The following is a 13,194-nucleotide window of genomic DNA, read 5'->3' as shown; positions in this document are numbered from 1 at the left end:
TGAGTACAAAAAAGAAAACAGAAGGGGTAACTCAGATGAGTAATGGATACTCCATATTGAGCATTTGGATATACAATTTCAAAATTTGTCGATGCAATTAAACTGGGGAGCTGGTCGATTTACATGAAAGTGGTCTGCATAAAAATATAGGTTCATGTTAATAAACTTGGAGAGGGAGTAATTTGCAAATAATTTTCAACATAGATAAATGTAAGGTAATCCATTTTTGTAGGAAGAATAAGGCAGCTTCATACATCTGTCCAAAGTGGGCAGAGGGATCCAGATCCACAAATCACTAAAAAGTAGTGACATGAGTTAATAAACACATTTTAAAAAAGCAGACAAACCTTAAGGGTTTATTTCCAAAGAGAGAAAGCAGACATATTAAACTGGCTTAGAATCTTGTTTGGATCATCCCACAGGTGCAAAAAGTTCTGGCCCGTTTCTATGCTATAAAAACATTATAATTCACTTGATGGATTGTAACAGGAGTTAAAGACAAAAAAAGAGTACCCAGTCAAGACTTGTGATAAATATCAGTGCTCTGAAGTAATCTTTAATCATATGTCACTCACACAATTTGGAAAACAGCACCAAGGGTAAATTATCCTAAATTTTGTTCCACAAAAAAAACATGCTATAATTTTTAAGGTACGTTTCACAAACCCAGGTTTTGCCTCGATTTCCTAATGGAAGTGTACATTTCACTGCAAAAGCCCTAATTTATCTGGTTTCATAAAGATGAGTTAATGCTCATAAATACAAAGCTGGTCTGTGGAAAGAGAAATAGAGTTAACATTTCAGGTCAAAGGCCCTTTGCCATAACGTTTTGACCTGCTAAGCGTTTCCGGCATTTCCTATTTTTATTTCACATTTCCAGCAGTTTTTGTTTTAATTTTATTTTATAATATTCTTTCTTAATCCTGAATCATTTGCCCATATTACAGAACAAAAAGGTGTTAATGGTGGAAAGTTGCAACATTACAAAATTAAGCAAGGGTACATGAGCAGTTTAATGAGGGGTGGGGAACATCAAGTTTAAAAATTTATAACATATGTGCATTGCACTAAGTATTTCCTTAATGTGCTGTCAAGATCTACAAAGTCCCAGTGAATAGTTAAGCCCAGGAACTCCACAATTACTGTAGGTGCTAATATCGAGAGCGGTGCTGAAAACCACACAATGTTTTAGAAGTTTCATAGATTTTCTGTGCTTCACACTTGGCATTCCATGCTAATACTCATGGGAATATATTCATTTAACAAGCTGGTTATAAGTGTCACATCAAAGAAGCCTAAAATGCCAAATCTCTTCTATTTGTGAAGAATGAAGCACTTGCTTACAAGTCATTTTGTTAGTTATTTTACTTCGTACAGCAGGAATGTCCAAACAATTATATAGCTTGGTAGGTCCAGTGAATAACTTCTAGGTGTGGATATCATACAGTGCCTAAACCCCATTGTGGAGAGTGGAGATTGAGGAGGAAGTTGGGTGGGTGGGTGTGGGGGGGTGCGACAGGTGGGCAGAATGCTGAGGTCAGAGAGAGGATTGAAGGTTGATGAGGGCATGAGATGACTGAAGGATGAGTTAAAGGAACTCAAGATCTATACTCCATATTCATTACAGAGACAATTTGAAGGCTTGGATTTAATGATTTCACAACTGCCAAAAACACTCCTTATTGGTAAAATCGTGAAGCTTCATTGAGAGGAAGGATTAAACCTGTTCTACTTCTTCCTAGGCAGGATCAAGAATGATTTACTTCCACTTCAGTTTGTGGGTTCTGAGGTGGTTAATGAGGCCAAGATTGGAACTGCAGAGTTTTCCCCAGAGACGATGCAGGCTGAAGGGACAGGCAAGTGGATAATTTGTGAATTGGTCCACACTTCTGCCTCTTACTCAGGGCCTCTGTGTGCTTTTGATGTACTTGAAACAATCCCCTTTGCTCCTTCTCCACTTTGAGCAGTCATGGGCCAGAAATTCCCAGGACTAAGCGGGGATGTTGCATTTCTTCAAAGAGGCTTTGAACCTTTTCTTCTGTCTGACTGGTAACATCTTCATAAGACAAAGTTTGGAATAGTTTCTGTTTAGGGAGGCTGGTGTTGGGCAGTGAACAACATGACCTGCCCAATATAGCTGGCTCAATGTAACTAAGGTGTCAATACTGGGGCTATTGGCCAGGAAGAGGACATTGATGTTGATTTGTTTATCCTTCCAGTGAATTCGGAGAATTTTATAAAGACACATTGGGTGGTATTTTTTCAGTGCCTTGTAATAATGCCTGCTGTAGGTAGTCTACATTTTACAGGGTCTCACCGTGAACCTTTTTTGTTGGAGGGCAATGAAGTGCAGCAGGGACAGCTCAGTAAAGGCCCTGTGTCCTGCAGTTGTTGAGCACAAAGCCTATCATCTTGCACGCTTCAGCGGAAGTGGCAACAATGGCAGAGCTCAGCCTCTGAGCATGCACAAACACAAGCGTCATCTGTATAATTGTACGATTCAAAGCAGGAAAGGAAGTTGACTATTTTAATATTATTCCATACTTTGTGCAGTTTATCTTTTACAATATAACATTTAGATTTGTCCTTAAGCGCAGGTACCCCTCCTACACCTACATTCTCTATTAAATAAAGAGAAGCAAAATCACTTAATATCCTGACAAGATAATAAGATCTCTGCTTGGAAGTCACTGTAATTGTGCTTGTAATTCAACACCAAAATTAATTTTGATGTTTATATCAAAATGTACTTCACACCTCTTTAGGAGTACAACTAACTCACATTTTCAAAAGCCACTAGAGTTACAGGTGAACAGACGTGACAGGTCTTTTATGATGATCTTAAACCAAGATCAATGAACAGACTTCTGAAGTGTAAACCAGCCGTGTTCTGCCACTCCTATAGAAACCTTACCACACTTGTCAGAATACTTCAAAAGCAGAAGGAAAACATGTGATTAAAAGTTCAAAACCTCCCTCAGATCAGGTGCTTTAAATTTAAAAGAATAGCAAGGACTGAAATGATAAAATGAAGGTGCCAGTTTACACACAGGAAGCAATTTAAGATAAATATTACTGACTTGATTTCAAAGATCTGGGCGAAACCCAAAGTGCATCCTCTTACATTCCTTTGTAGGACTGCAGTTTGATTAACAATTACTCAAACTCAATTCATTTGTTTTAAGGGTCTCTTTTCTTTTGAAAGGATAAATTAATAAAAGTCTTCAAAAATATTAAAAGTTTTGACTGAGTGGATTTAAGAAAATATTCCTACACGGGAAACAGCATGCCCAGAGGCCATCACTACAAGATAGTTACTAAGAAATCCACTAAGAAATTCAAAAGAAATTTTTGTATTGAGTGAGTGATGAGAATATGCAACACTCTATTACAGGGTTGGACAAGCACGTGAGGGAGAAAGGAATGTTCACAGATTTAGCTGAAGCAGCAGCTTAAGTGGAGCATAAACACCAGCATGGAACGGTTGGGCCAGATGGCATTTCTCCAGACCATATTTAATTTAATGTAAAGTCTTTAGTAGACCACAGTTTTCAAAATGTAATGTTATAACTGGCAGTTTCAGTGCTCAGATTTCAAGCCAAGATGTTCTGAAAACAGATGTGTAAAATCACATATAACAAACAAAGCCAAAGTTGCCCTGAGTACATCAGTCATGTACATGATGACTGTAATTCTATAAAATGTCAATTCCTAGCAATGAAGTCAATCTCTTTCATATTTATTAAGGAGCCAGGCTTTTTTTTAATTTATTAGTGAAACTACCCTTTTAACAAAATGGTGATGGTTGGGTGAAGGATTCCAAAATAAGGCTAAATTCAAAGTATTTTTCCCCAAAATATTTACTACATAAAGAAAATTTACAGACAATTCCTTTCTATATTTAAAAATCAAATGGTATTTAAATTATCTACGACATCCACATTTCCTGCAGATTACTTCTTGCACATCTGCAAGATGCTTCCCTAGGGTTAACTGGCGAAATATCCATCCCTAGCTTCTGAAATTCATCATTGCCCGGTTAAAAGCTAAGAAGCACAAATGAAGAAAAAATTAACCATTCCATCGCTGTGGCTTGAAATAGCTGTTAAAAAATATAGATTGGTTAGCTTACCCACTGTTCAGCAAGTTTATTCAGGGGAGCACTGAACAATACAGACCAATGAATCCCAGATTAAGTAGTCAGAAAGAAGATGGTCAATGGACATCTTTCTGCAGTAATACAGGACTTTGGATTCTGCAGTAATATGCACAATGTTGATTTCTGTGCCTCAGGAGCAAGACGTTATGCTCAAAGGCAATGCAGCAAAGATTTACTAAACTGGTTCCTGGGATAAGAGGACTGTCTTAATAAGGAAAGTTCAAGCACAATTAACTTACATTCTCTGGAGTCTAGAACAATAAGAGATGGACCTTATTGAATCATAGAATTCTGAAGGGGTATTACAGAATGGGTCCTGAAAGGTAGTTTCCCACAAATTCTTTTGAAAATGAATGATTTGCCTGTGGTACACTTTCAAGGCTCACACCTAAGGGCACTGATGTGGTACAAGAGTTGTAACACATTAGCATAATTATACCCCTCCAACAAATATTTTTGGTAGAAAGGGGTGATGGGGGAAGGATCCAATGAGAAACTTAGAAATTCTTTCTTTCAATATAAAATGTGTGTTTTCTATGAATACTCAAAGAGATGACTGTGATCATTTTCTGAAGTAATGGTTAACAGGAATTACATGATTAAAATAAAAAAGTCACACCTAAAGATGTGCCAGATACTTACATGCAAAAAGAAAACTATTATATCTGATGACAACTGATTTAGTATAGTTATAGTGTGATAAACTCCTACTATGCCAGAATGTACTCAATTATTTACATGATTACCAAGTAGCTGTCAGATTACATTGATTTTATTTCACCCAGAAAGCATCTATATGATAACAATTTGGCAGGCTGCATTGTTCGTATGCCTGACACCAGACTCCAAAGACAAACTTAGTTTCATGGAGATGGTCTCAGGTTTCAGGGATGTTCTCAAAGTATCCTCATAAAACCATAACATCTTCACTGGCTTTAAAACAACCTCTGGCCCACGGCCACTCAAAATGGTGATGGACCATCTCGGATTGATTTTGTAATGTCAGGATCTCAAATGTCTAAATGGGCACACAGGAAATGATTTTGCACAATCCCAAGCAACCAAACCACCTGCCTTATAGAGTACTATCTGCCCCACCATACACTGGACACTTTCACCACCTCAGAACCTACAGAACTAAAGTGGATGAAGTTATTCTTGACCATGGTGAACGACTTAAGAATAAGAATTAGACTGTGTTATGCAGAATTCATGGTGATAATTTGAATACAAAGATATGGAACAATAGCTTTAATACCTACTCAGGTCCATATGGACAGAAAGGTGCAATACAATTCATGCCATTTAATGCTTTCTAAAGGAATTAATACATTATTAAATTGAATATTCAGATAAATTGCATGTATAATGCTATCATTATGCACGTTTGCATTACACCACTCAAAGGGCATTTTTTGCTGAAATATGGAGAATTTTATAATTACATTAATCAAGTTAAGGCAAGGTCTTATAGAGTGCTGACTACTGGGAAGATTTATGTAACCAATTCTGAAATGTAGGTAAAAGTATTAATCATAGATGACCCTAGCTATATTAAAATCAAGCCCTTAGCAATTAAAAGTTGAAAAGCATGAAACAAAAAATAATTCAACTTTGTGGTTGAAACAGAGGATCAACTTCATACTCTCTCACAGCTCAGTAAAGATTCTTGTTCCTTATCACTATCCAAGTATCTTTCTGACATCTAAACTGCTTAACTCAACTGTGATGTGCTCTAGTCAATTAACAATCAATTCTCACCATCTAAATTTGAGCATGAAAGTAGGCAAGATGTTGGTTAGCTGGAACCTGTGGAATTGGACTTGCAAATAAATGCAGCAACTTCTCAATTGGAAAGAAATATGATTGGAAAGATAAAACAAACCATAATTTGAAAATAAAACAGAAGAAGATTTTTATTGCAAACCCTGTCATTTCACATGAAATAAAAACAGAAATGCTGGAAACACTCAACAGTTCAGGCAGCATCTGTGGAAAGAGAAAGTCAATATTTCATGTTTTGGACCTTCATTAGATGAAGTTCTGATGAACAGTCCTGTACCTGAAATGTTAACAGTTTCTCTTTCCACAGATGCTCCCTGATCTGCTGAGTGTTTCCAGCATTTTCAGTTTTCATTTCAGATTCCCAGCACCTGCAGTTCTTTTGAATTTTACATGAAGTGGTCAGACACAGGAACATAGCCTGTAGGATTGACTTGCATATTACATTATAAAAGCACAGTGTAACAAAGTGCATTTCTATCACAACAAATAAATCAAATCTGTTAAGTGCAAAGAAGCTCAAAAGATATGAGAAGACCCTTGTGAGGAATGTAGTAATTAAAAATAATAAGCATGGTCCTAGTATCATCGCCATAGTAATCAATGCCTTAAATGAACAAAGGGCTATGTTGGCCATGAAACCACCAGACAGGAATCTACAAGAAGATCATGCAGGGAAGGTGATGTCAGAAGAATTTGATCACAAGTTCTCAACTTACGTTGTTCAAGAGTCGATAGCTGAACATCTATGGATTGGTGGAGAGGCTTTACCTTATTTCTAAATGTGGATAAAAATGCCATGTTTTATACAATCCGAGAGAATAAGTGGACCACTCTCTGTTTCTCCCTACTTGACGTGAAATATCAAATCATGTAAATAAATTTCTGTATGAACTGTGTTTCGATATTTGAGCCATTCTCCTGCTCCACAGCACACAGCTATATAATTTTAAGTAAACATTATAAAGCAATAGTATATACTGTATAATCCTATAAACATTTTACTGAAATCACTGTGTTACTGGCAACAATCTAAAGTTTTGAGATCTTAAACCTTTTGCTATTGATTCTCCTCTCACACAATTTGCACATCAAAGACATATTTGCATGATGATCAGGAGCAAGACCTCTGATTGAGAGAGAGGCTGCAGTTAATCCACTCATGTATTATTTGTGTACAAAAGGTGGTAAATAATGGCAATATACTTCATAATTAAAAAGGCAAAATCCCAAAACTATACTGTAGAATAGGTAGCAGCTATAAATGTTTAAAGAAGTCATTCAAAATTCACTCTTCCACTATTTTAGTTGTGACTTTAATACAACAGGTAAAGGAAAGAAAATTCCAGACTAAAGCCTTCAGTATTCATACATCATTTTCTAATTTCAGGATCTGAAGAAATATTACTTACCATGAATTTGGCATCTCCCTTGGAAAGTGTGTTGGTGACAAAATTTATTGCTTCCAGGCATTCCACAACTTTATTAAGAAGCTTTGGCTGAAAAAGATCCAATAACAATTTCAGTAATTGAGCTGTGGTGGATTTCTTATGCAGATATTACTATTCAGTGCAGTTAGTAAGTGTATTTAGCTTGCAAGAACAATTTCATTTGCATCCATCAATACTTTGAGGCTAAACCAGTACATTTGCATGTTACTCTACAGAGTTCAAAAGGTTTTCATCAAATACAATGCAAATTTAAAATTAAACAAATCTTTAGTATTGTTGCTGTCTTTTTCACAATTCATTTGGGTATTAGGTAGGAATTTCATTTGCTCTCCATAACACTGGTAGCAGTGGTAGATCTGATGTTAGTTCAACAAACTACAGTGGATACCATAAACCGCATACTATATTTCTAAGGGGTTTTTGCTCAGTCAATCCACAGAAGGTATAGAGCATGCAAGAAAGAGCACCCAGGGCTAAATAACAAAAACATGCTTCTTGCACAGATGCCGTGAATACAGCACAAGATCACATAATCCACTTATTTCTTGAGAAGCAGCACATTGTGGCCCTGACATTCAGAACTCCAGTTTCCTTATTTCCTGTTTAACCATTTTCCCATTTCACCAGCTTTCTCTCTATTCAGACAGAGCACACGCCTGAGAAATAGCCCAAGAATTGGTTCCAGTTCTTTAGCAGTCCAGTGAGTTCCCACATTACCATGCCCTTTTCTATTCTAGAGAGTAGTTAGGGAAGTAATCTTGAGATCACCACCTGTTGGTGCTGCTCCTAAAGGTGTTTCCTAGTGTAAATGGATTTTTTGGTACTTAAATTATATTATTGTAAACATGAAGAGAATGATTGCTTCCTCTCTCTTCATTAGTACATCCTTTTGTACATCCAGTGTATGGAATTTGTCCTTTACTCTAACAAATGGAAAACTGCAAAGCATTCTGTACTGTCAATTCTAGACTGTAAAAGATCAGCACCTCTAAATACGGAATCCTTTATCACCATTGCATTTGTAATTGTATTGTAAATCTCCCCTTATCCCAAATGATATTCCATTAAAATTCAAGTTTGAAGCATCAGGACTATTCTGACTATTTGACATTCTGACTATCTATGCTATTTATGTCCAGCCTTTGCTCCAGGGAAAACAAATCCAGCCTACCCAATCTTCCTCCATAATTAAAGGCCTTCCATCCAGGCAACATGCTGACGAATCTCCTCTGCACTCTTTCCAGTGCAACCACATCCTTCTTGTAGTGTGGCAACCAAAACTGCACATAATACAGTATTTTGTAAAGATGCAACTTAACGTCCCAACCTTTATACTTAAATAAAGGTATATTTAAAGCGGAGGTTGATATGTTCTTGATTAGCAAGGGCGTAAAAAGTTACAGGGAGAAGGCAGGAGAATAGAATTGAGGGAAAAAATAAATCAGCCATGATCAAATGGCAGAGCAGACTCGATGGGCTGAATGGCCTAATTCTGCTCCTGTGTCTTATGGTCTTATGCCCTGACCTATAAAGCCAAATATGCCATGTGCCTTCTCCACCCTAACTGCCTGTGTTGCTATTTTCAGGGAACTATGGACTTGAACCCCAAGATTCTTCTTTTCTTCACCTTTCCTTAGCGCCGTAATTTTTACTGTATATGTCCTACCCCTATTTGATATCCCAAAATGCATCACCTCACACTTGTCGAGATTAAATTCCATCTGCCGATGCTCAGCCCAACTTTCCATCTGATCTATATCCTGCTATAACCTGAGAGAATCTTCCCTGCTTTCCACAATGCCACCAACTTTCATGTCATCCACAAACTTATTAATTATACCTCCTACATTTACACTCTAGTCATTAATATATATATCACAAACAAAATGGGTCCCAGTGCCAATCCCTGCAGTACACCACTGGTCACAGACTTCTAATCAAAGAAGCATCCTTCCACCACTACACTCTGCCTCCCATCACCGAGCTAATTTTGGATCCAATTAGCCAACTCGCCTTGGATCCCATATGCCTTAACCTTCTGAACCAGCCTACCATACAGGATCTTGTCAAATGCCTTACTAAAGTCCATATAGACAATGTCTACTGCCCTACTTTCATCAATCGTTACCTCCTCAAAAATTTCAGTTAAATTAGTGAGACAGGATTTCCCTCACATAAAGCCATGTTGACTATCCAAATGTACATAAATTCTATCCCTCAGGATTTTCTCCAGTAATTTCTCTACTTCTGACAGAAGGCTTACCGGCCTGTAGTTACTTGGCTTATCCCTGCTGCCCTTCTGAAATAAAGGAACAACACTGGCTATACTCCAATTTTTGGGAATCTCACCTGAGGGTAACAAAGATGCAAAGATCTCCATTATGGCTCCAGGTATCTTCTCCATTGCTCCCCATAGCAACTGGGATACACCTCATCTACCCCTGGGGATTTATCAGGCCATATGCATCCCATGGCTTCTAACACCTCCTCTTTCTCAATACAGGCCTGCTCCAAATTATCCACGTACCCCTCCCTGAACTTACCATCTTCCACATCCACCTCCTTGGTGAATGCTAATGAGAAGTATTCATTTCGGACTATGCCCACACCGCCTGACTCCATATACAGATTACCGCTTTAGTTCCTAAAGGAACCCACTCTTTCCCTGACTACCCTCTTGCTCCTGGTACACTCTATAAATGTCTTGGGATTCTCCTTAATCTAACTTGCAAGGATACTTCATGGACCCCTTTTGCCCTCCTAACTTCCTTCTTAATTTCTCTCCTACACACATTTGAAACAATCTTAAACCTTCTTGATGCCTAGTTTCCAATTTTTTAGTTTCCTTGAAAAAAACCAGAAATGGATTTGTCTGTAGTCATGAAAAATTTAAATAAATGTCTTTCTTTTGTCTCAATAAGTGCTTTTTATTCCAATTAATTATATTCAGGACATGGGCATCATTGTAAAGGCCAGCATTTATTACGTCTTCCCTATTCCCCTCAAGAAGGTTTTGAATGAGCTGTCTTCTTAAGCCAGTGCAGTATCTTCTGGTGAAGATTGGGTAGGGAGTTCCACAATTTATACCGCGCAACCATGAAGGAGCAAAAATATATTTCCAAATCACAATGATGTTTGACTTGGAAGGATCCTTGCAGGTAATAGTATTCCTTTGTGCCTGCTGCCGTCAGTGGTGGAGGTCACAGGTTGGAGAGGTGCTATCAGAGTAGTTTGGGTGGGTGAGTAACTGCAGCGCATTTTGTAGATGGTACATATCGCAGCCACTAGTGGTGGAAAGAATCAATGCTCAGGGGGCTTGATATGGTACCAATCAAATAGGCCACTTTGTCCTGGATGGTGGCAAATTTCTTGAGAGTTGCTGAAGCAAGCACTTATCCAGGCAAGCAAAAAAAACTTCTTCTTTGTAGACAGCTGAAAGGCCTTGGGATGTCAGGAGATGAGTCATCCATCACAGGATACTCAGCCTCTGGCCTGTTCTTCTAGCCACAGGATTATTGTGGCTGGTCCAATCAAGTTTCTCGTCAACAGTAACTCCCAGGACGTTGATGGTAGGGGAATCAGTGTTGGTAATGCCATTGAATGTCAAGGATAGGTTGTTGGACTCTCTCTGGTTGGAGATGGTCATTGTCAGGAACTTTGGTGATTTGAAGGTCACATGCCATTTATCAGACCATGCTTGAATGTTGTCTAAGTCTTGCTGCATGCAGGCCTGGCTGCTTCATTTGCTCAGGAGTTGCAAATGGAATTGAACTTTGTTCACTGATGATTGCACACCCCCACCTCTGTTCTTACAATGGAAGGAAGGTCATTGATGAAGGGTGAATTTGGTTAGCATTAGGACATTGCCCTGAGGAACTCCTGCAGTGACGGGGCCAAAATAATTGGCATCTTTGACAACCATAATCAGCCTTTGTACAATGTATGTGTCTAGTCAGTGGAGTGTCTTCCCTTTGATACCCATTGACTTCAGTTTTACCAGCCATGATGGCACATATAGTCAAATGCAATCTTTACCTAGTCTTTGAAAGAGAAATTGAACTCAAATTGGGCAATGCTGAATATTCAATCATAAAAAGATGAATTTTAATTCATCAAGAGAAGTACATTCATGAATATTACTTCCATATCAAGGATTGCTTGTGTAAAAACGTCAGAAATAGAAGTTATCCACACAGCTCCCTTAAACCCATTTTGTGGTCCAATCAACTTTTCCTACCTAGTCCCCATAACAGATAAATAAATAGTTTGATGGGATCCAGAACAACATAATTTAGAAAATCCCTCTCATTGTTATTCTTCAATCTCTCCTTTATCAAGACTACTACAATCAGTGCCTCATATAATTTAGCCCCTTATAATCTTTTGAGCTGCAATAAACTGGCCTAATATATGCCTACCCCTTAGGCAGCACAGTGGTTAGTGTTGCTGTCTCATAGTCCCAGAGACCAACATATGATCCAGACCTTGGGTGCTGTCTGTGTGGAGTTTATGCATTCTCGCTGTGCGCCTATAGGTTGCTCTGGGTGCTCTGGTTTTCTCCCAATTGACAAAGATGTGCTGGTGTAAATTTTAATTTTTTTTTAATTTTATTTACAGCATGGTAACAGGCCCTTCCGGCCCAACGAGTCCACGCCGCCCATTTTAAACCCAAATTAACCTACCCGTACATCTTTGCAATGTGGGAGGAAACCGGAGCACCCAGAGGAAACCCACGCAGACACGGGAGAACGTACAAACTCCTTACAGACAGCAACGGGAATCGAACCCTGATCGCTAGCGCTGTAATAGCATTGTGCTAACCGCGGCACGTTTCCCCTAGTGTAGATGGGTGGCAGGAGAATCATGGGATTGGTGAGGAAGGGTACTTGATGGTTGGCATGGAGATGGCCAAAGGGCCAGTTTCCATGCTCTGTAGCTCTAGGATTCAGTTTCACTTGGCTGAAATGAAAATTCTTCACACCGTTCTGTAATTTTTCTGAACCTCAATCATTGAACCCATCATTTCCTTCAGTCTTCCCATCCTGAAACTGGAAGTTGACATCCAGTACTCAATCCCAATTTCACTTTTATTCTTCACTTACATAAAGGGCCTTGACCAACCATCTTGCACAATTCAGAATACAGTGGCCTACAATGATAAATCAGATAAAAATCTCCCAGCAGAAGAATGCTGAGATTATTAAATAAGGAATCAAAATATGACTTCTAAAGGGCAGTGCAAGTAATTTTGTTCCCAATTTTCTTCTTCTTGCACTTTAATAAATAGCTGAAAAGCAACCAGTTTAGATTTATTTTCCTTGCTCTGTTCCCTCGTGGTGATATGAGTAAACCTCAAAATTCAAATCAGAATCCCATTTATCTGACATACAATAATGGTGCTATTATGCACAACTTAATGAGGTAGAAGGTCAGATGGGAATTAGTTCCTCACCACCTCCAGTGAAGTGGGATTAAAATTGAATGCACATGGCCTCAACATTTATAAAATTTATTTCCAAATGTGGTAAATTTACTCAGCATGATGTTAGCATGAAACCACCCAAAATGTTTAATGGATTTAAAGCAAATCTCTTAACTAGTTCTGCAATTTTGTCAATTTTCCTTTTCAGCTAATTCCCTCATACCTTTTCTGTTAAGGTACTGCTCAATGGGAAGTGATCACCCTTGTGACAGTCATTTATGTAAGATACCTAAAAATGGAATCTCAACAATCTATTCAGTGTATGCAGTAGGCCTAATACTGCCTACTAATCACGTGTGGATAGTTTTTAAATTCATGAC

At 38.3% G+C, this 13,194-nt stretch overlaps 1 protein-coding gene across 1 annotated transcript in view; it reads right to left on the bottom strand.

Annotated features, from left to right (window-relative positions):
• Positions 1 to 13,194, bottom strand: part of polb (polymerase (DNA directed), beta) — a 75,864-nt gene that overhangs the window by 35,194 nt on the left and 27,476 nt on the right. Inside the window, exon 12 of the mRNA XM_052040728.1 lies at positions 7,354 to 7,440. Within this exon, the coding sequence (XP_051896688.1) occupies positions 7,354 to 7,440 (87 nt within the window). The remainder of the gene's footprint in view (positions 1 to 7,353; positions 7,441 to 13,194) is intronic.

Source organism: Pristis pectinata, chromosome 29 (assembly GCF_009764475.1).
Source record: "Pristis pectinata isolate sPriPec2 chromosome 29, sPriPec2.1.pri, whole genome shotgun sequence".
Classification (NCBI taxonomy): Eukaryota; Metazoa; Chordata; class Chondrichthyes; order Rhinopristiformes; family Pristidae; genus Pristis; species Pristis pectinata.
This window is presented reverse-complemented; position numbering and strand designations above follow the sequence as displayed.